At 41.7% G+C, this 24,266-nt stretch overlaps 2 protein-coding genes across 2 annotated transcripts; both read right to left on the bottom strand.

Moving 5' to 3' along the window:
- Window positions 1–211: 211 nt before the first annotated feature.
- On the bottom strand, window positions 212–1,159 carry LOC150068175 (olfactory receptor 7E178-like). Its single transcript, XM_090330149.1, has one exon. The coding sequence runs from the start codon at window positions 1,037–1,039 to the stop codon at window positions 212–214; it is 828 nt and encodes a 275-aa protein (XP_090186275.1). The 5' UTR covers window positions 1,040–1,159.
- Window positions 1,160–6,083: 4,924 nt separating this feature from the next.
- Window positions 6,084–22,696, bottom strand: LOC150068174 (olfactory receptor 7E178-like). Its single transcript, XM_090348521.1, has 2 exons — window positions 22,521–22,696; window positions 6,084–7,023 (listed from the first exon to the last, which is right to left on the bottom strand). Exons 1-2 carry the CDS (start codon window positions 22,694–22,696, stop codon window positions 6,084–6,086), a joined length of 1,116 nt encoding a protein of 371 aa, XP_090204647.1.
- Window positions 22,697–24,266: the final 1,570 nt, after the last annotated feature.

Below are 24,266 nucleotides of genomic sequence, written 5' to 3'. Positions count from 1 at the left end.
AGGAAAGGGAAGGGTTTACGTTGTCCAAAAAGAAAGGTGTTCATTACCTGACTGACCTAACTGTAACCTCTCCATACATGACCTTTACAATAACAATTTTTTAAACATGAATGACATGGTCAGCGACGGGAGATGTTTGTTGTTGTTGTTTTGTGAGTCTCAATGTGGGCTTGCTGCTTTCTCCAGAAGGAAGACTCTGATCCCACTGAGATTAGACTTTGCTCAGCAGTCTCCCTATGGCCCGTTTCATGTCCCTGTTCCTGAGGCTGTAAATGAAGGTGTTCAGCATGGGCGTGACCACTGTGTATGCCACAGAAGTCACTGCCCCCATCCTGGGAGACACTGACACCGCCGAACTGAGGTACACCCCAAGTCCTGTGCCATAAAACAAGCACACCACACACAGGTGAGACCCACAGGTGGAGAAAGCTTTCCACCTCCCACCTGGCGATGACACACTGAGTATGGAAGAAACTATTCTAGAGTAGGAAAAAAGGACTCCCGAAATAGGGAAGAAACCAGACATGGCACCCACAAAATACATGACAAGGTCATCGGTGAAGGGGTCAGAGCAGGCAAGGCTGAGGAGCTGGGAAGGATCACAGAAGAAATGAGAAATGGCCACACTCCTGAAGAAAGTGAGCTGTAAGACCATAGAGTTATGTAACTGGGACACCAGCAGGCTGATGACAACAGACACCACAACCAGTGAGCCACAACGTCGAGGGTCCATCATGACCTTGTAATGCAGGGGGTGACAGATGGCCACAAAGCGGTCATAAGCCATGACGGTCAGAAGCAGACTGTCCAGACAACCAAAAAGCATAAAAAAGGACATCTGAGTCAGGCACCCACTAGAGGAGATGGCTCTACTGTGACTCCATGTGTCCACCAGCATCTTGGGGACCGTGGTGGAGGTGAAGCCAATGTCAGCCAAGGAGAGAATGGAGAGGAAGAAGTACATGGGGGTGTGGAGGTGGGGGTCAGAGGTGACAGCCAGGATGATGAGCAGATTTCCAAGCACGGTGATCATGTACATGGACAGGAAGAGCCCAAAGAGGACGGGCTGTAGCTCAGTGTCATCTGAGAGGCCCAGGAGATGGAACTCAGTGACTGGAGTTAGGATGTGGGCATCTATGTTGCCTGGGCACCTTTTGAAAATGAAAAAAATGTGTCAAAAGAAATAAATGTACGTATACCAGACTGTGACACTAAAACTACATTCAGATTAAATCAATCCAACAGGGAAGTTCTCAAGGGAGAGGAAAATCTCGTCCAAAATATTAATTTCTGACAAATCCCATCGTCCGTCATTTGTTCTTTCATGCACTCCATTTATTTTAGAGATATACCCAAGTGATGTGTATTTGAGCAATCCAGGTAAAGCTTGGAGTACAATAAAATACCTAGTGACTCCCACCTATAATCCCAGCCACTCAGGGGACTGGCATCTGAGTATCATTGTTCCAAGCCAGTTGGACAGAAAAGTCCATGAGACTCTTATCTCCAAATAACGAGCAAAAGGCCAAAAATGGAGATCTGACTCAAGTAGTAGAGTGCCAGCCTTGAGTACAAAAGATAAAGAACAATGTCCAGAATGCTCAGAATTCAAGTCCCAAGACCAGAAAAATAAAACTAGATACAATAGAAATAAATGACTTCAACACAGTGTTTTCATCATTGGGTAGACCACTAAATAAAATAAAATCACAAAGATAACTCAAAGAGTTAAACAGCACCATAGATAAAATAAGCTTAACAGATAGATACCTCCACAGTACTCTATTAGCCTCCTGAGTAGCTCAGATTGTAGGGGTGAGTCACCAGCCCTTCTCAGTGACCCGTTGAACTTTCTGTAAGTTAGATCACATTTCAGGCCATAAAGCAAGTCTTAACAAATACCAAAGTGAAAGAAAAGAATTCTCTATATCTTCAAGGATCCTAAAGGGGAAAAAATGTGAAATTAATTGAAATATACAGACACATGGAGATAGCATGACAAAGTTTTGCATGATCTCTGGGCCGATGAAGAAATCAGAGAGGAAATTGAAAATGATTTCATATCAAATGAAAATAATCCAGGCACCAATGGGGATGGAGGGCCACTGGGGGAAAGAGGGTGGAAGACTCTGCATTTGGGACACAGCTTTTAGCTAGCTGCTCCATCTTTGCATCTTTTTTTCCAATTTTAAATCAATTTTTATAAATCCTTCAAAGGCAATCCAAGGGCTCGGTTAATCACACCTGTGTGAGAGATGCTTCTCTGGCAGGCATAGCAGGGGGAGCCCTCTGCCAAGTACGCCCATCCCGCTGCAGACCCCAAAGGCTCACTGCTGGCCTCACCAGGGACCAGCTTCCTTCCATTGCAGATGGACCCGATGGACTTGGCATCCCTCAGCAAACCCCGCCCCCTCACGCCTCCCTGTCCCTGATACACTTGATCTCCCAACTTATTGTCTTCTCCCAAGGCCCAGACTACAACCACATGAAGCCTGCAGCTGCCTGGCCCCTCTCGGCATGAACTCAGTGTGATGGTGCTAGAGCAAGGGCAGCATGGGGGCCTGGGCCTGAGCAGGTGGAGAGGGGCGCAGGCAAGCAGCATACCCACACATGACGTCATGTGTCCACAGGTGACACACACAGAGCTCTGAGAAGCCAGAGAGGCACATGTGTGGTGTATAAACACAGACACGCAGGAATACAGAGGCCACAGGACATGGAGGCAATACACAGACATGGAGACAGTCTCACAAATATAACCTGAAAAGAATGGCTATGTGACACCTCCAAATAGGCACATAGCCACATCCACACAGCATACAGAAAGCCAGATGTGAATCCCAGAGATGGATGGGCACCCCATCCACCCATGCACACATAGGCATAAACACACACGCAAGGAAGCCCACAGTCAACCCACACATTCCAGGTCTGATGGTCCACCAAGAAGTCTTAATGAAGAGGCTGCGTTACAACTGCTCTACCTCAGACCAGCCAGTCCCTGCCCAAGGTCTGGGCCCAGATAACTTGGTTGCCTCTGGGTCATCCAGCCCCGGCCTGGAGACATCTGTCAGGGAGAAGACCATGCTAAGAAGGCTGGACACTGTTCCCTGCTGCTTCTTGGCGCTTGGCTCCCATCTGAAGCTACATGCCAAGAGAAGAAGTGATGCCTGGCAATGACAACTGCCGGGGCCTACCGGCAGCAAATTGGGGTTCCTGAAATAGGGGGCAAGGACTGGAAAAATTCGAAGAGAGACAAACACATCGGGTCCGGGAGGTCTGCAGCCCAGGCAAAAACTGCAGCGCCCCGTTCATTCTCAACTCAAAGCTTATATCCCTTCTTGAGACCAGGACACTGCCAGGTGTTATATCCAGATGGTTAATCAGGGAACTGTTGGGGGTTACATTCATATGGTAAATCTCAGATCAATTGAACAGGAGAAGGCCAAAAAACAATAAGACAATCAAGCAATTATCTGATGCAAATCAAAGTACAGTTTGATTCCACTCTTGCTCCCGACAGACAACCTGCTGATGCCAGAGCCCGTAGGGCCAGAGTTAACCACTGGCAACTGACCAGGGTCTGCCCACCTCCACCTCTGTCTGTATAGACAGGACCATCTGCACACCTCAGGGCATCGGCTCAGGTGGAACTCATAGCCATGTACCTCTCCAGGAGTTCCCTTCCTGTTACCATCGGTCACTCCTGCAGTGGCCACAGGGGTAAAACTGCAAGCAGCTGACTAGTTCGAGACAGGTTTTTTTGTTTGGTTGTGCTACCCAAATCCAGCCTGCCAGGCTCACCCACAGCACTCAAGGTTCAAAGCCAGCCTGAGCACAAAAGGACCAGAGACTCTTATCTCCAATTAACCACTAGAAAATGGGAAGTGGGGCTTGGCTCAAGTGTAGGGTGGTAGCCTTGAGCTGAAGAGCTCAGTGAAAATGCCCAGGCTCAGGGATAGAGTGATGGCCTTGAGTTGAAGAGCTCAGGGACAGCACCTAGGCTGAGTTCAAGCCCCATGACCCACAAAAAAAAGAAACCATGAAGCCTATGCTTCTTTGGGTCTGGCTTACTTTGTTTAATATAATTTTCCCTAGTCTTTCCATTTCCTTACAAATGGGGCAATGTCATCCTTTCTAATTGAAGCATAGAATTCCATTGTGTATATACACATATACCATATTTTCTTGATCCATTCATCCACTGAGGGGCATCGGGATTGATTCTATATTTTGGCTATAGTAAACCTTAACATGGTTGTGCTAGTGGCTTTAGTACAGCCTGGTTATAGTCATTTGGGTAAAATATCCAGGAATGAGATTGCTGGGTCATAAGGAAGTTCTATGTTTAGTCTTTTAAGGAATCTCCATATTGCTTTCTCAAGTGGCTGAACAAGTTTACATTCCCACAGTGTAGTAATGTTTCCCTTTTGGCCACATCCCCACCAATATCTGTTATAATTTGTTTTCTTGATAATGGCCATTCTAACTGGAGTGAGATAAAATCTCAATGTGGTTTTTATTGACAAATGTTTTATGGCCAAAAATGGAGAACATTTATTTGTGTATCTATTGCCTCTTCTTATTTCTTCATCAGAGAAGTCTCTCTTTAAATGTTTAGCCCACTTATTAACCAGGTGCTTGCTGTTGTTCTTTTAAGGACTTCTTTTCATTTTTTTGCCAGTCTTGGGACTAGAACTCAGGACTTGGCTTAGGACTGAGCTTCTTTCTTTTGCTCAAGGCTAGCATTCCACCACTTGAACCACAGCACCACTTCTTGGCTTTTTCTGTGTATGAGGTACTAAGGAATTGAACCCAAGCTTGGTGAGTGCTAGGCAAGCACTCTACCACTAGGCCAAACTCCTGGCCCTTTCAAGAATTTCTTTGGGGTTGGATTAATTTTTTAGCACTAAGTATATTTTAGATATGAGATTCTTGTCTAATGTATAGCTAGTAAAATCTTTTCCCATTCTCTTGGCTTTCTAGTTATCTTGCTATCACCCAATCAAGAAGATACAACTTTATCATTAATGCTCAAGAGTTAAACTTTTTTCCTATGTGGAGCTTGATCTCTTTCTTTTTGTTAACACAAGCTTTGGAAATCATAATGTTGATCCTTATATGTGTAAAAAGGATTGTGTATATAATTTATTGCAATAAAGAAAAAAGCACCCATCTCTTTTCATGAACCATTTTTAGTCTGGTAAAGTACACAGAGAAAAATAACTAACATTCTGACCCATTTAAATTTTTATTAGAGGGTGTGGCGGTGAGGGTAATGGGTACCAAGACATGTGAAAGGGTATCAATGTATGTGAATTAATGCACCTTCTATCTGGCAAATATCATGTAACCCTTTTACTAATTACAATAAAAAAATCAAAATAAAAAATAAAAAATAAATTTTTACTAGATATTAGTTACTATTATAATATGGTATGGTATACTATTACAACATGGTATGTTTATTACCCTTCATCTCAGGAAATTTTCTATCTGAAATTTCTACACCTTTCATACATTTTGTAATGTGTATAAAGGAATGTACATTAAAATAGAACATTTATACATATCAAATAAATGCATCATTGAACGATGTCCTTAAGGAGTGAACATGATCAGCAATTATAACCAAAACATGATTTTTTTTGAAATTATATGTGAACATATTCATCTTTTCTTTTTCCAAAACATAATTTTTACTGTCTGGCTGAATTTAGAGGTCTGCATGCACAGATAGATTCACTTTTCAAAAAACATAATGCAGGTGATGCTTTACACCTGTATTCTTTCTCACTCAAGAGGCTGAGATCTGAGGATCCCAGCTGAAATCCAGCATCAACAGGAAAATCTGTGAGACGCTTATCACCAATTAATCACCAAAGTTTAGAAAGTGGAGGAACGGTTCAAGTGGTAGAGGGACAACCACGAGCATAAAAGCTCAGGAACAGTGCTTAGGTGCTGAGAACAAGTCCCAGGAACAACACACACACACACACACACACACACACACACACACACACACACACACACACAATGAACAGCAAGAAAACCAACAACATAACCATATGTAACCTATCTTGTCACCAGCTTGCTGCCTTGAAGAGTCTCCTCAGGGCTCTTTTAATGTCCCTATTCCTCAAGCTGTAGATGAAGGGGTTCAGAAGAGGAGTGACCACTGTGTGCATTGCTGAGGGCACTGCAATATTCCTGGGAGAATGTGACACAGCAGATCCAATGTAGACTCCAATTCCTGACCCAAAGAATAAGCAGACCACAGACAGGTGAGAGCCACAGGTGGAGAAGGCTTTGTACTTCTCTCCTAATGTTGGAATTCTCAGTAGTGACGCAGTAATTTTATAATGAGAGAAAAGAGTCCCTAAGGTGGGAAAAAATAATGTACCTATAAAATATTTAATGATGTTATCTGTGAAGCTGTGAACACAGGCAAGATCCAGGTCTTGAGAAGGGTCACAGAAGAAATTCAGGATTTCCACCTCTCTAAAAGTGGTTATCTGTAATGCCATCAACACATGAAGTTGAGATTCCAAGATGCTGGCTACAAATGATATCAGAACCAAGGAGACACAGAGACAAGGGTTCATGATGAGTAGGTAATTCAGGGGGTGACAGATGGCCACAAAGCGGTCATAGGCCATCAAAGTAAGAAGCAAAACTTCCATACTGCCAAAAATGAGAAAAACAGACATCTGGGTGAGGCAGCCCACATAGGAGATGGTTCTGCTGTGACTCTGAATGTCCACCAACATCTTGGGGACCGTGGTAGAGATGAAGCCAATGCCAACACAATACAAGATGGAGAGGAAGAAGTACATGGGGGTGTGGAGGTGGGGGTCAGAGGTGACGGCCAGGATGATGAGCAGATTTCCAAGCACAGTGGTCAGATACATGGACAGGAAGAGCCCAAAGAGCATAGGTTGTAGCTCAAGGTCATCTAAGAGTCCCAGGAGATAAAATTCTGAGATGTGTGTTAGATTACGCAGCCCTATATTTATTGGACACCTTTGATGTAAAAAAGAGAGCAATAACTACTGAAGAACTCAGAATTCAGCAATAATTTTGAATTCAAGTGTTTTGAGGACTCTTTTGAGTCCATCAATAATAGTTTCCGTTGTCATCTACCCAGTCATCCTGGATATCTTCTTTCTCATATACCCCTTTTATAAATGCATTTTAGATACTCAACTACGTTAGAACATTACAGGAAGTGCTTTCTTATCACAGAAAATAATAGCATATTCTTGTAAGATTATTACAAGATATTCCACAGTGGTCTTCTTTCTTTGTGAGATTCATTCTCATACATTCTATAAAGAAACATTCTTGCTGGACATGGTGGCTCACACCTGTAATCCTAGCTACTCAGGAGGCTGAGATCATAGAATCATGGTTCAAAGCCAGCCCTGGTGCTAAAGTCCATGAGACTCTTATCTCCAATTAACCACCAGAAGTGGCACTGTGGCTCAGGGGTAGGGCTGTAGCCTTAAGCTGAAGAGCTCAGAGACAGTGCCCAGGCCCAGAGTTCAAGTCTCCCAACCAACAAAAGGAAAGAAAGAAACATTCCTACAAACTTTATTTTATCATAAAGAAATACTAAAGTCATGAATAGTGAAATTTCTAGAGATGTGCTACTTAAAACACTTCATAAAATATACAGAACTGAATTATCAAACATTAATTTCATACAAACAAATCAGTTCTAGAAAATAATGTACAGCACCTGTTATCTCCCAGGAAATTTCTTCCTCAATCCTTCATTATTAATTTCCATCTTGATATTCTGTGTGTGTGTGTGTGTGTGTGTGTGTGTGTGTGTGTGTGTGTAAAAGAGAGAGAGAGAAACAGAGAGACAGAGACAGAGACAGTGAGTCCTAGAATTTGAATCTTTCCTTCCTGCCCAAAGTAGTGCTCTTCGACTTGAGCCACAGCTCTACCTTTTTTGGGAGTTCAATATCTGTTTTTTAATTGAGAAATGAAAACAATGTTTTTCCATAAACATTCAGGTCTTCATTTCTTTGTAGACAGATATAATCGACATTGATTTAGATTGGCTCTAAAGAGAGACAATCTGGTACACAGCTCTACTTTTGACTTTCAAGTGACTAAATGGAGATAAGAGCCTCTGGGGTTCTACTATTGGGCTGTCTTTGAACTAGAATCCTCAGAACCTCTCTCAGCCTCTTCAGTAGCTAGGATTGCAGGAGTAATCCACCAGCACTGGGAATAAAGTATACATTTTTAACTCTTTGCATTTTTCTGAACATGACTAAATCAATACCTGATGTTATATCTACTTTTCCCTGAATCAATTTCAGGAATTTAGGAGTATGTTGATATGAGCAATGGTGGTTGACATTTAGTCCTTCCTGTTCTGCCATCGATCAAACATTGCACTTCCTGTACTGATTTCAAGCCATGACTCCTGCTTTTCTGTTTTGTGACCAATTAGGAAGCTCCCAAAGAAGAAATCAGCATCCTCTTCTTGGATGTCAGAGAGAAGTGAGACAGATGCTCTGGTTTCCACTGTGTGCCTATCAAAGTCTTTAACAAATCCCACTTTCCAAAATTTGATATTCTGTGTCAATAGACAAACAGAAACATGGCTTCACAGTTTTCTTTTTTTAACCTTACCATCTACCATAGCTTCTAAAAGAGTAGTGTGTTCAAGCTGGGCACAGTGGCTCCCACCTGTGATCCTAGCTACTCAGAAGGTTGAGATCTGAGGTTCACGGTTCAAAGGCAGCCTAAGCTTGAAAGTCTCTGAGACTCTTAGCTTCAATTAGCCACTAAAAAAAAACAAACCAGAAGTGACGCTGTGGCTTAAGGGCAGTAGCCTTGAGCTGAAGAGCTCAGGGACAGCACCCAGGCCCAGAGTTCAAGCCTCATGACCGACAAAAAGAAAAAAGAAAGAATAGTATGTTCAATCATATTCTATTAGGAAACATTTTCAACTACAGGAAAAACAAAACACAGTATAAAGCTTTGAAGTCAGATTTCTGTAACCTTCAGCAGAACAAAAGTCCTAAGAAAGTTCTCATTACTGCTATTCCTCATCCTCCTCCAGTTGCATATTGCAACTGCTGGCTTGTCCTTGTTATGTAGAAATAGTTGTTCTGCTCTCTAGTTAGGGACACAAGATATAGAACTGTGTTTTTCTATAGGAATGAAACCGCTGCATCACCAGGAAAGTTATACAAAGCATGCTTGCATATTTACTGTGATATCACTCTCTACTTACTGGATTGAACTGCTTCTCTGTTGGGTCATGGTCATGAAGTACAGATCAGAAGATCCCTGCGTGCCTAACGTATAATAAAATCTCAGCCCCACTCCTCACAATCAATCTTATGTAGGTTGACACAGGAGAAATTTCAGCTGTAGAATAATATAACATTGGAGATATTTATGGAGATGTCAGAGGACAGGCTGATAATTGGCTTTCCTTTGATCTTAGATGCTTAATTCCCAGAGCTCACAATTAAACAGATTGTTTCTAGGCATACAAATCTCTATGGACTCACTAAAGTGGAAAGAATGTCCAAAAGAATAGATTTGAGGCTCTTCCTCTGATAAGAAAAGCTTATGTGTTCTATACATATATGAGAGGATAAAAAGTATGGTTCAGAATGGAAGATGCAGGAATGCAGTGGGGTATTGTAAGGCCTTAGAACAGCTCCCAGACATTTTAACCAAAGAAATACCTAGAAAATCAGACTCTTGAATGGGAGGCTGGTAGAAGAGCCTGAAATGAATGGGAAGAGGGAGCGATGAGAGAATATAGGCATAATACTGAAGGTCCATATGTGAAAAAAAATCAAGTGTGGTTCTTCATGTGTCTGATGGGAGAAGGAGTAAGAGGAAAGGGAGAGTGATGGGAGATCTGACTTGTCTTAACATGCAATGTACATCTACAGGGACATGTTAAGCTGAAACCTCCATCTATCAAATGTGAAGATAAGCAATTACTAAAAACAGAATATAACTTAATCATATTGTTAAATTATGTATTATTTAACTCTCACCAGTGACTTCTGTCAAATGCAAATTTTATATAAAAATGTGTCAGTGAATTGTGTCATTCCTGTTCAATATTGTAATTAGGATTTCTAGCCAGAGCAATAAGGCAAGAAGCAAACATAAAGAGGACCCAATTAGGGAAAGAGGAAGTGAAACTTTACTTCTTTGCAGTTGACATGATTCTGTATTTAAAGAACCCTATGGACTCCACTCCCAAGTTACTTGAGCTGATTCAAAACTTTGGTAAAGCAGCAGGGTATAAAATTAACCCTCAAAATATCAGTGGCTGGTCCAGGAGTCTGGCCTAGTGGTAGAGTGCTTGCACAAAGACCCAGGGTCAGTTCCTGGAAACCACATACATAGAAAAAGGCAGAAGTGGTGCTGTGGCTCAAGTGGTAGAGTGCTTGCTTTGAGGAAAGCCCAAGGACAGTGCTCAAGCCGAGTTCATACCCCAGAACTGGCAAAAAAAAATCAATGATTTTCCTGTATACCAACAATGAGAAGAGCAAGGCAGAAATCAGGAAAGCAACTCCTTTTGCAATAGCCTCAAAAAAATAAGAATTAACTTAGCCAAAGAAGTAAAGGACCTCTAAGATGAAAATTTTAAAAACCTGAAAAAGAAAATTAAAGGTGAATTAAGGAAGTGGAAAACCCCCGCATGCCCCTGGATTGGAAGAACTAACATAGTGAAAATAGCAATCCTGCCAAGGGCTATCTACAAATTCAATGCAATGCCCATCAATATCCCAATGTCATTCTTTAATGACATAGCATAAGCAATCCAAAAATTCATATGGAATAATAAAAGACCCCAAATAGCAAAAGCAATCCTTAGCAGAAAGAACAGCGTGGGAGGAATATCAATACCAAGCTTCAGAGTCTATTACAGAGCTATAGCAATAAAATAACAGCTGGGAGCTGGGCACTGGAGGCTCATAGCTCTAATCTAGCTACTCAGGAGGCAGAGATCTGAGGATTGCAATTCAAAGCCAGCCTGGGCATGGAAGTCGTAAGTCCATGAGACTCTTATCTCCAATGAAGCACCAGAAAACCGGAAGTTGAGCTGAGACTCAAGAGGTAGAGTGCTATCCTTGATCTGAAGAGCTCAGGGACAGCCCCCAGGCCCAGAGTTCAAGCCCCATGGACCAAAAAGAAAAACAGCTTGGTACTGGCACAAGAACAAGCCTGAAGACCAATGGACTAGAACTGAAGACCCAGAAATCAACCCACAGACCAAATCTTCAATAAGAAGACCAAAAAAAAGAGAAATAGGATGGAAGAAAGCCTCCTCAACAAATGGTGCTGATACAATTGCTTAAGCATCTGTAAACTAAAGTTGGATCCTTATATGTCACCCTGTACCAGAATAAATACCACGTGGATCAAAGACCTCAAGGTAAAAGCAAACACTCGGAAAACTCTACAGGAAGGAATAGGAGATAAACTAGGGATCCTTGCTTCAGGTCAAAACTTTCTTAATAAAGGTCCAGAAATACAACAAATTAAAGAAAGTTTGGACAAATGAGATTTCATTAAACTTCAGGGATTCTATATAGCAGAGGACATAGCTAGCAAGTTAAATAGAAAACCCACAGAGCGAGAGAAGATCTTCACTTAGCCATACAACAGATATAGCTCATAGCTAAAATATACCTATGATTCAAAAACTTAAATATCTCAAAAACAAGTTCTCAAAGAAACAACTATCCCATTAAAAGGTAGCCTAAAGACTTAAAGAGAGACTGCTCTAAAAGGAAATAAGAATGGCCAATGGACACATGAAAAAATGCTCAACATCTCTGGCCATAAAAGAAATATGTAATAGAAAAAAGAAGGAAGATGGCGCCGAGACAATAGGGACGCTGCCTAGCTTTCTCTGACAAAAAGAGAGAACCAGGGAGTCCCACGAGCCAACTATCTAAAGAAATCCACAACAACAAACTCAAAAAGCAATGGAGAAGGACTCAAACAGGAAAAGAAATCCAGATAAAGCTCACATCCAACTTTCTCAAAGAATTCGGAACGCGAGGACCCCTCCCCCACCTCTCCCCCAAATCCGCGGAAAGCCGCACCAGACCAAGCTGCAAAAAGCGGCTTGAGCTGGCGCCGGTTCCACGCGGGAAAAGCAGGGGTGGGCACCGGCTCTAACCCACAAAAAGCGGCAGCAGTGGAGGGCACCAGGCTAGGAGCCCAACGGCTGCAGAAACCAGCACAGAACCGGGCCAGCGAACGGCGAAAGCAGCGGAACCAAGACGCGGAACCAGAACAGCAAGCAGCGGAACCCAGACGCAGAACACAGGTGGCGGCAGAGACCCTAGGGGAGTGAAAGACTCCAAACCACCGTGGAGCACACGCAGACAGACGTAGAGGCGTGCGTAATACAGCGCATCCCCAAACACATCGGGAAAGTGGAGCGGTTGCCAAGCAATAGAACTTAACTCAGACCCCAACACCCACCCCGAGAAAGACTGGCAGGAGCAGGGGGGCAAGGAATTTAGAATCCTGTCCCTCCCCTCAACAGCCCCCTCCCTCAGGCCATTGACTGGAGATTGACAGGCAGGCTACCCATAAGACCCAGCACCCCACCAAGGGAGGCGGGGCATCCAACGGGCTCAATCCCCAGCCCTCTGACTGGAGACTGACAAGCGGGCGGACCCTAAGACTCAGCACCCCACAAGGGGAGGCGGAGCTGTCCCAGCTCCCACCCGCCCACCAGGCTCCTCACCCAGGCCACTGGATCTGGAGAGTGGAGAGCTGTGGCACCCTGCCTTACAACAGTGGGTAGGGGGTGCGGGTAAATAGGAGCCAGCATCTGCCCCACCTCAATTCTCGAGCGGGGCATACTCCAGCTGGGAATCCTGAGCAAGAAACCACCGAGGGCCCCCCCCACAGTCACAGACTCTGACAAAGCAGTGGAAACACAGCAGGGATCTGAAGGGCCGACCAGCAGCCAAGCTCCCCTTCTGAGAACCAAAAAGGAGCGGCTCCGCCCTTGAGGCCATGTCCCCAGCTGGGCCCCGCCCCTGGGAACAGAGGGGCCCCCTGCTGGTCCTGCTGAGAGCCCCTGAAACTCTCAATCCCCAGACCCTTGGCTTGGGGCCGCCCCTGGAAGCAGCACAGGAAAACGTCCGCCAACCGCGCTCAGACGGAAGCTCGCAGATCCATCCCATGGTCCACTGTGAGGCCACTGGTTGGGCTAAGAGCTAGTCGCGCAGCAACTCATAAGTTTTATTCTAATACTTTCCAAACTTTGTACTCAAATACTCTACCTACTTACCCCCTGACCTCTCTCATTCTATTTTTCTATCTCTGGACCTCTGCTCCTCTTTCAACCCTTATACTGCATGGATCTACACTTGATGGCTGTTGAGCAACATTGTATATCTAGGTGTTTAATTATTCTCTAGGCTCACAGGAACCTAAAGACAATAGAGATTGGATTGAGAGGCTTATTGTTTTGGATATAAATCGCTTATCAGTGAATAATTAGACTAGTCCGTAACTGCACAAAAAGGAAAGAGTGATAACACCAATCAAAACTTGTGAACATCTAAAGTCTGCCAGCTACAGAGGTCTAGGTTGGTTATAATCGTGTTTAGTATTAATCTTGCTCCCATTTTCAAATGGGCAGAACAAGAAACTCAAGAAAAATGTCAAATCAAGAAACAACACCTCCCACCTCCCCCACCCAATGTAAACAGCCAATGGAACAGTCACTGGCAAACCTAGAGGAGAGGCTTCCAAGTGCTGTACAAATGCAATTGATAAACATCATTAATGAAAAATGTGAAAATATAAAGAAAGAGATAAGGGAGGAAGCCATAGCTGAACAAGAGGAAACCATAAACAAGGTGATAAGTAAAAAAGAAGAAGCCATAAAGGAGGCCATAATAAAGGCTGTTCAAAGAAAGATGGATGAATTCATAGAATCCACAAATAAAAAGGTGACCGAACTCCAGCAAATGTTCAAAGAAAAGAAAGCTACTGAGCTAACCACTCAAATGGAAATCAAGGAGCTAAAGAAATCCATACATACATGATCTAAAAGAAGAGATGCAAGGCATCAAAAATGAGCAATTAGTAGCAAGGGAGATGAAAAATAAAGTAGATAGCTTTGATAGCAGGTTAGACAATGCAGAGGAGAGAATTTCCGGGGCTGAAGATAATTTAGTTATTATAGAGAAAGAACAGAAAATGAGTCAATCCAAATCTAGGAAAAATGAGAGAGCGCTTCAGGAGGTCCAAGATACAAATAGCAAGCCTAATTTAAGGCTAATTGGTATTGAGGAGGGTCTGGAGAAAGAGGTCAATGGTATTGGAAATATACTTCAGGGAATCATCTCAGAGAATTTCCCAAATATCCAGAAGGGCAGACCCATCCAGATACAAGAAGCTTTTAGAAACTCAAACATACCTGACCAGAAAAGAACATCTCACCGCCACATCGTAATCCGAACTGGATCAATAGAAACCAAAAAAAGGATCCTAAAGGCAGCCAGGGAAAAAGGTTCAGTAACCTACAAAGGAAAACCAATCAGAATAATCCCAGATTACTCAGCAGAGACCATGCAAGCAAGAAGTGACTGGAAGCATATATGTCATGCCCTTAAGTCAAATAAATACCAACCAAGAATACTGTACCCAGCTAAGCTCTCATTCATAACTGAGGGAACAGTAAAAACATTCCATTCCAGGGAAAAGCTGCAACAATATGTCACAACAAAACCAACACTACAGAGAATTCTGAAAGATGTTCTATACATAGAAAACCAAAATAAAGGCAATATAGGGAAAGAAATGGCACCTAAACAGCATACCACCTAAGGACCACAAGAACTGTCAAGACACAGGCCCAAATAAAAGCTTTTAAAAATGGTAGGCCCTAATAAATATCTCTCAATCCTAACTCTCAATATCAATGGACTCAACTCTCCAATTAAACAGCATAGGCTGTCTAGTTGGATCAAAAAGCAAGAGCCATCGTTCTGCTGTCTTCAAGAGACACATCTTACCCAAAAAAACAAACACCTTTTGAAAGTGAGAGGTTGGAATAAACTCTATCAAGCTAACGGCCCCCATAAACAGGCTGGAGTTGCCATCCTCATATCAGATAAAATAGACTTCAAACCAAAATTAGTAAGAAAAGACAAAGAAGGTTACTACATACTACTAAAGGGATCTGTCCTCCAGGAAGACATAACGATCCTAAATATTTACACACCCAATCCCAGAGCACCAAGGTTCATCAAGCAAACTTTACTTACACTGAAACAATACATAGTGATTGTCCGTGACTTTAACACACCACTTTCACCTATGGACAGATCAACAAGGCAAAAACTCAACAGAGAACCTTAGAACTGAACAACTATATAGACAACTAGATCTAACAGACATCTGCAGAATATTCCACCCAGCAACAACACAATATACGTTTTTCTCAGCAGCACATGGAACATTTTCCAAAATAGATCACATCTTAGGCCATAAAACAAACCTGGACAGATTCAGAAACACTGAAATTATTCCATGCACACTCTCAGACCACAAAGACATCAAACTGGAACTGAACACACATCTCCACCAACGAAAACCCTGTAACTCATGGAGACTGAACAACACATTGTTCAATCCCCAATGGGTCATCGAAGAGATCAGAACAGAATTCCAACAGTTTATGAAATTTAACAGTAAGGAGCACACAAAATACCAACTCCTTTGGGACACAGCAAAGGCAGTACTCAGAGGAAAATTTATAGTGCTGAGTGCCTACATCAACAAGTTGGAAAAATTGCAAACCAACAAGTTAATGTCTCACCTTAAGATCCTGGCAAAAGAGCAACAAAACAACCCTAATCCCAGTAGAAGAAAGCAAATAGTTAAAATCAAAGCAGAATTAAATGATTTGGAATCCAAAAAAACTATAGAAAGAATCAACAAAACAAGGAGTTGGTTCTTTGAAAGAATTAACAAAATTGACAAGCCCTTAGCAAATCTTAACAAAAAAAGGAAGAGAGCATATCAAAATAAAGAACATCGCAGATGAAAATAGTAATATCACGACAGAAATTACCAAGATCCAGAACATCATGAAGGAATACTTCTCAAACCTTTATGCCAACAAATTTGAGAATCTAGATGAAATGGATGAATTCCTAGCCAATATTAACATACCCACACTGAACCAAGAAGAACCAAGCCAACTCAACAGACCTATTTCAAGCTCAGAAATAGAAATGGCAATTAGAGAACATCCACCTAAGAAAAGCCCAGGGCCAGATGGATTCACAGCTGAATTCTACAAGGTCTTCAAAGCAGAGCTCACACCAATACTCCTCAAGCTCTTCAACGAAATTGAAAATGAAGATTCCTTACCAAACTCATTCTATGAAGCCAGTATAACCCTCATCCCCAAACCAGACAGAGGTTCATCAAAGAAAGAGAACTATAGACCTATATCTTTGATGAACATCGATGCAAAACTTCTCAACAAAATACTGGCCAACCGTTTACAACAACTCATCAAAAAAATTATACACTCTGATCAAACTGGATTCATCACAGGAAGGCAAAGCTGGTTCAACATACGCAAATCAATTAATATAATTCAACACATCAACAGGAGCAAGGACAAAAATCACATGATTGTCTCAATAGACGCGGAAAAGGCATTTGACAAGATCCAACACCCCTTTATGTTAAAAGCTGTGGAGAAACTAGGAATCCATGTAACGTTCCTCAATGTAATAAAGGCTGTGTATGAGAAACCTACTGCTAGCATTACACTTAGTGGTGAAAATCTAAAGCCATTCCCTCTAAAATCAGGAACGAGACAAGGATGCCCACTCTCTCCACTCCTCTTTAACATAGTACTAGAATTCCTAGCCAGTGCAATAAGGCAAGAAGCAAGCATAAAGGGGATCCAAGTAGGGAAAGAGGAAGTAAAACTATCCCTCTTTGCAGATGACATGATTCTGTATTTAAAGAATCCTATAGACTCTACTCCCACCTCACTCCAGTTAGAATGGCCAGGATCAGGAAAACGAATAATAACAGATGCTGGAGGGGATGTGGCCAGGAGGGATCACTACTACACTGTTGGTGGGAGTGCAAACTCGTTCAACCACTATGGAAAGCAGTGTGGCAGTGCCTCAAAAGGCTAAACATAGAACTCCCCTATGACCCACAATTCCACTACTTGGCATTTACCCAACCACCCAGAAACAAGGACATACTAAACCCACTAGCACAACAATGTTCATTGCAGCACTATTCACCATAGCAAAGATATGGAACCAACCTAGATGTCCCCCAGTTGATGAGTGGATCAACAACTTGTGGTATTTGTACACAATGGAATTCTATGCTGCTGTCAGAAAGAATGGCATTGCCCCATTTGTTAGGAAATGAAAAGACTTAGAAAAAGTCATATTAAGTGAAGTAAGCCAGACTCAAAGGAATTAGGCTCAATGGTTTCCCTCATTCGTCACAATCAGTAGGAACCTTGGGCTCTACTAGCAGAGATTTGCAATAGAGCAAAATCTTGATACATAAGGACATATAATGTGAAGCTAATTGAAAGGACCTCCAGGATAGTGAAACAAAAGCCATATAATGAATGATTGTTGTCCTTAATGTAGTATGTTGTCTCTCATCTCCTTTGCTGTCCCTTGGTTATCTCATATTGGTATAGTATCTCACTTTGTTATCTGATATATTGAATTTTTTGGTATTTGGATATTTGAAATTTTATAGGGAAGGGGGGAAAACCAAGACGGGTGTGGGGTGTGTGGGGGGAAGGGAAACGGGTACCAAGACATGTGAAAGGGTATCAATGTATGTGAATTAATGCACCTTCTATCTGGCAAATATCATGTAATCCTTTTACTAATTACAATAAAAATAAATAAATAAATAAATAAATTCTAAAAAAAAGAAATATGTAATAAAATAGAAGAAAATAAAGAAAAGTAGATAGAAAATTGAGCAATAACTACACTTCTGGTGGGAGTGTAAGCTCATTCAATCACCGTGGAAAGCAATATGGTGGTTCCTTAAAAGACTAAACACAGAGCTCCCATGTGACCTAGCAATTCCACTCCTTAGCATTTACCCACTCATCCATAAACAAGGACATATTAAAGCCACTATTTTGCAGCACTATTTACCGTAGCAAAGACATGGAACCAAACCAGATGTCTCTCAGTAGATGATTAAGAAAATGTGGTACTTCTACACAATGGAATTCTATGCTGCCATCAGAAAGAATGACATATCCCCATTCACAAGGAAATGGAAAGACTTGGAAAAAAATCATTTTAAGTGAAGTAAGTTAGACCCAAAGGAACATAGGCTCAATGGTTTCCCTCATTTGTAATAATCAACACACACCTAGGACTCTCCTAACAGAGAATTACAAAAGCTCAAAACCTAGGTACATAATGTCATATAGGATGAGTCTAAATGAAAGGAACTCTAGGATATGGAAACAAGAGCTTTATCTTATGTGATTGTTGTTCTTAATGTACTGTTATTCTCTTCTCTTTCGTTGCCCTTTGGTTAATGTCATGTTATTACTGTATCTGACTTTGTTACCTGAGATATTGTATATATGTTTATTCGTTTATTTGAAATAGGAAAGGGAAGGGGGAAATAAGTGATTGGATGGGGTGGGGGAGGAAAATGGGGACAAAAACATGAGAAGGGATATCACTGTGTGAGAAGTAATGCACCTACTATCTGGCAAATGTAACTGTAACACCTCTATATATTACCCCAACAATAAAAAAATAATAATAAGTGCCGGGAGTTTGGCCTAGTGGTGCAGTGTTTGCCTAGCATGCACAAAGACCCAGGTTCAATTCCTCAATATCACATACCTAGAAAAGGCTGGAAGTGGGGCTGTGATTCAAGTGGTAGAGCTCTAGCCTTGAGAAAGCCCAAGGACAGCACTCAGGCCCTGAGTTCATACCCCAGGACTAATAATAATAATAATAATAATAATAATAATAATAATAATAATAATAGAAAATTGAGCAATAAAAATACAACCAGGGGCCAGGAGTTTGGCCTAGTGTTGGAGTGCTTTCCTAGCATGCACTAAGACCCAGGTTAGATTCCTCAGTACCACATACATAGAAAAAAGCTGGAAGTGGTACTGTGACTCAGGTGGTGGAGCTCTGTCCTTGAGAAAGCCCAAGGAAAGTGCTCAGGCCCTGAGTTCAAGGCCCAGAACTGGTAATATATATACATATATATATATATACAGAATTAAGTATGCACACAACTAAAACTGGCCTAGGGCTCACTTTAGACTATATATCTAAGACTAAGCAGAATAGCAAAAAGAAAACTAAACTAAGAAGAACAAAAAATATAGGTTCTCCAACTTTTTTTCACAGGTGGGGGGAATATTGTTTCTCCGAATATCAGATATAAAATCACTTACTGGAGTCTCTGCTTTTGTGCTGTGATTGGCTGTCCTTGTAAGACAACCGGAATCAGGGTGGGGGCATGGGGGTGGGGAGGAGAGAATTTCTTATTAGACAGGAGAAGGCCTCTGTGGTATTTGGGCCTACCATTCCTTTTCCATTCTGTAATCTACATGTTACCTCATGGGAACAAAACCGTTTGGAGACTACCAGAAAGACAACAGGACAATTTAGTTAATGAAGAGATCTGATTATAATTCACCTATGGAGATGCAAGAAATTTTACATGCGTTTCTGACTCCCTTCTCTGATTCCAGTCTTCATGAAAACTGTAGCCGATCTTCTGAGGAGAAATTGGGGACAAGGGAAAGCTTTGGTGATAACCCAAAGAGAGAACGGGGGTGCCCTGGTAAAGAAAGATGGAATATAAATTCATGACAAGAGTGAGGTAACAAGAAAACTGAGTAAGTACCAGGCAAACCCTTGGAATGATGAGATTGGAAAGGGCAGATGCCCACATCTGCCGGTGAGGTCCCAGGACTTCAAGGAACTTCTCATCCTTACTAAGCTTATGCTTTGCCAAGCTCTGATTTCCTTTCTTTCTCTCATTTTCTAGAGCCCAGAATATCTTTCCTCATAAAGTTCATTTCTGGAAAGTCTCTAGCTTTCCCCTACTCTTTCGCAAGAATCAGCCTGTGGGTCAGCTTCTCTGTGTCCAATTATGCAATCATTAACCACCCACAAAAGATATATTGGACACCAGGTATTGATTAGACTTTATTTTTCAGGTATGTTCACTAAATGCTTTGCTGGCATATATGATTTAAGATGTATTGTTTGACCGGGCGCGGTTGGGGGGGGCAAAAAAAAAGATGTATTGTTTGTTTCCACTTAGTGTCCATAAGAAAATCTACCCCCAATGGTTTTTTCTTTCTTTTTTCTTTCTTTCTTTCTCTCTCTCTCTCTTTCTTTATTTCTCTCTCTCTCTCTCTCTTTCTTTCTTTCTTTCTTTCTTTCTTTCTTTCTTTCTTTCTTTCTTTCTTTCTTTCTTTCTTTGCCAGTCCTGGGGCTTGAAGTCAGGACCTGAGCACTGTCCGTGGGCGTTTTCCTCAACAGTAGTGCTCTACCACATGAGCCACAGCCCCACTTGTGGCTTTTCTATACATGTGGTACAGAGGAATCAAACCCAGATCTTGTACATGCTAGACAAGCACTCTACCACTAAGCCAAATGCCTAGCCCATTATTCATAAGGCTAGTACTTAGAGGAATTCTAAGTGTGTGTGTGTGTGTGTGCGTGTGTGTGTGTGTGTGTGTGTGTGTGTGTGTGTGTGTGTGTGTGTGTGAAGGGCCTTGAACTCAGTGGCTGTGCCCTGTTCCTGAACTTTTGTGCTCTAGTATTCTATCTCTGGAACCTCAGCTGTATTTCCAGCTTTTGGGTACTTAATTAGGAATGAGTCTCACAGACTCCAGCTGGGGCTGGCTTTGACCCTGATTCTCAGATCTCAGCCTACTGGGTAACTAAGATGGCAGATGTGAGCCGCTGACACCCAACTTCAGAGACTTATTTTTGCAGTGAATTTTGGTGTTAACCAACATCCTTATGTTCCGTGGGCTTCCATTCCTGAAGTTGTTGCCAACACACTCTCTTATTGTTCTTCAACAGTTTTGAATGTCTTGTTTGTTTCTATTTGGTTTTGTCTAGCTCTATATATTAGGATTGTTATATGGTTGACAAGCTGGTCTGAGTTATCCTGGAAAATGTGGCACTCAGGCTCATATCAATATCTTACACTTGATAGAAAAAGTGGTCTACAAACTAAGCCAAGGCCCCTCCACCTTCTTCTTTTTCCAGGTAGACTCTTATGCTTCTAGGCTAACTTTGAGCGACTATCCTCTAACTTGTGAGTATCTAGGATGATAGGGTTCTGTCACCATGCCTACCATGATCTTAACTTCTTATTACATAGCCGACATTTTCATTTCTTCTACACTTAGATTGTCACAGGACCCAAGTGATATCCACACAATGATAAATAGTGACACAAGAAATCCCCCACAACCCACAAATGGACAGAATTTACCCATGTAAAGGAAACATTAAGGATATGGAAAAAGAAATCTTTACAATGGGCCATCTTCACCCTCATTCTCTGATCATCACAGCAACTTCTCAATTCCCCTCCTCTACCAGCCCACTGAATACAGAGCACATGCACATTCTCTTCTCTGTGCATAGAAGGTTTTTGAATCCACAGATACTAATAAGTAATTTCTAGAATAGCAATCTACCAGTATTTTATGCTTCTGAGTCCACTAGCAATTACCACTAATCAGAATGTAAATGTACACTATTGTTTATGTCATAAACTATGTGCATATTCTTCTAATTGGGTTTTAAATTGCCATTATAACATTTGTTGTAAGTTAATTGTACTAATACCAATAAACTAGTGTGAATAAGGAAAAAAAAGTTTTTAATCCATAAGTGTGGGTTGTACAAAGGGGTTTTGCCTTGGTACTTCAACAGCTTTTATTGTACTCTGAAACCTCACGTGCGCATTGTAGTGTGTGTGTGTGTGTGTGTGTGTGTGTGTGTGTGTGTGTGTGTGTGTACATGTTCCCGAATGCTCATATGCACCAGTCCTGAAGCTTGAGCTCAGGGCCTGGATACTCTCTCGTAGCTTTGTTACTCAAGGCTACAGCTCTAACACTAAGGCCACAGCTCCTCCACTTCAGTCTGTTTTAGGGTGGTGCTTCAAACTGGAGGCAAGTATCACACAGACTTTTCTAGTCCAGGACGTTTTGGAACTTCAAACCTCAGCTCTCAGCCTCCTGAGTAGCTAGGCATACAGACCACAGGCACTAAGCTCATTGTGGGTTGTTTTATTGGCATAATACTGCTTTCTCCTCTTTTCTATGTTGCTCATATGCTTTTTTTTCTCACTCCCTCATCTTGAAAGAGGTCACCTGGAAAGCATTGTCTGGGAGGAGCCATCCACAGCCAGCCAGACTACATATTGCATTCGAGCCACACAGGTAACAGACTTACCAAGTTGTGTCGTGAAAACTGTTCTGTCCATCAACACTGCCTGGGTTTAAGACGATATGGCTGATGACAGCTAGGACCCCCACGTTAGGATGTTCCCAGCAAATCTTCAGATTTAGGAGACAGACGCTTGCTCCATGTTCTATAAACCCCACAGGACTGTTCCATGAGGACACCATTGCATTTCCCTATTCAGGCCTATTAGGTTGTGAATATTCGCGCCACATACACAAGTGGTAAAATAATTGTTGAAAGAACTTTCTGAGAGATGAGGTCCTGGGGAAGGGGAGGGAGGATGAATGGGGGGAGGAAAGGTGGGAAAAAACACTACTAATGTTCAATGAATAAGTAGGAAGCTAGAACCAGATAAACTTTGGGATGTGGAGAGCTGGGAGAGATGGGGAGAGCATGGAAGGAGCGACTTTGATGAACAGGTATTGTGCTCACAAACTGATAGGGTGAATTGAAACGCCTTGGTACAACTACTTAAGGATAATTTAAAGATATATTTAATATTAAAAGAATAACTTTCTGAGGGCTACTAATTAATACAGCTGAATAAATGAATGTCCTTTATGTCACTTAGGAGATAGCTATATAGGCAAACAAATAGACAGATAGATAGGGATGATTTGAAATCTAAAAGTAGCTTCTACAAGAACTGTAGACATGGTGACTTTAACACATCACTCTCACCTATGGACAGATCAACAAGTCAAAAACTCAACAGAGAAACCTTAGAACTGAACAACTATATAGACCAACTAGATTAACAGACATCTGCAGAATATTCCACACAGCAGCAAAACAATATACGTTTTTCTCAGCAGCACATGGAACGTTTTCCATAATAGACCACATCTTGGGCCATAAAACAAACCTGGACAGATTCAGAAACACTGAAATTATTCCATGCACACTCTCAGACCACAAAGGCATCAAATTGGAACTGAACACATCTCCACCAACGAAAACCCTGTACCTCACAGAGACTGAACAACACACTCTGGAATCACCAATGGTGTATCGAAGAGATCAGAACAGAAATCAAATAGTTCATGAAATTTAACAATAAAGAGCACACAAAATACCAACTCCTTTGGGACACAGCAAAGGCAGTACAAAGAGGAAAATTTATAGCACTGAGTGCCTACAACAACAAGTTGGAAAAATCGCAAACCAACAAGTTAATGTCCCACCTTAAGCTCCTGGAAAAAGAGCAACAAACCAACCATAATCCCAGTAGAAGAAAGCAAATTATTAAAATCAAAGCAGAATTAAATGATTTGGAATCCAAAAAAAGTAGAAAGAATCAACAAAACAAGGAGTTGGTTCTTTGAAAGAATTAACAAAATTGACAAACCCTTTGCAAATCTTACAAAAAAATAAGAGAGAATATCTGAATAAACAAAATCGCAGATGAAAATGGTAATATCACGACAGAAATTACCAAGATCCAGGATATCATGAGGGAATACTTCTCAAACCTTTATGCCAACAAATTTGAGAACCTAGAAGAAATGGATGAATTCCTAGCCAATATTAATATACCCACACTGAACCAAAAAGAACTAAGCCAACTCAACAGGCCTATTTCTAGCTCTAAAATAGAAATGGCAATTAGAGAACTTCCACCTAAGAAAAGCCCAGGGCCAGATGGATTCACAGCTGAATTCTATAACGCCTTGAAAGCAGAGCTCACACTCATACCCCTCAAGCTCTTCAGTGAAATTGAAAATGAAGGTTTTT

The sequence above is a fragment of the Megascapheus bottae genome, chromosome 1 (genome assembly GCF_031878675.1).
Source record: "Megascapheus bottae isolate mThoBot1 chromosome 1, mThoBot2.hap1, whole genome shotgun sequence".
NCBI classification, from domain to species: Eukaryota; Metazoa; Chordata; class Mammalia; order Rodentia; family Geomyidae; genus Megascapheus; species Megascapheus bottae.
Note: the sequence above shows the minus strand (reverse complement) of the source record. Positions and strands in the feature narration are given on the sequence as shown.

Coding starts and splice junctions, on each gene's coding strand:
- LOC150068175 (XM_090330149.1), bottom strand. CDS start 1,039: ATGTACATGATCACCGTGCTTGGAAATCTGCTCATCATCCTGGCTGTC.
- LOC150068174 (XM_090348521.1), bottom strand. CDS start 22,696: ATGGTGTCCTCATGGAACAGTCCTGTGGGGTTTATAGAACATGGAGCA. Junction 7,024..22,520: donor AGTTTTCACGACACAACTTG/GTAAGTCTGTTA, acceptor TTTACATCAAAG/GTGTCCAATAAATATAGGGC.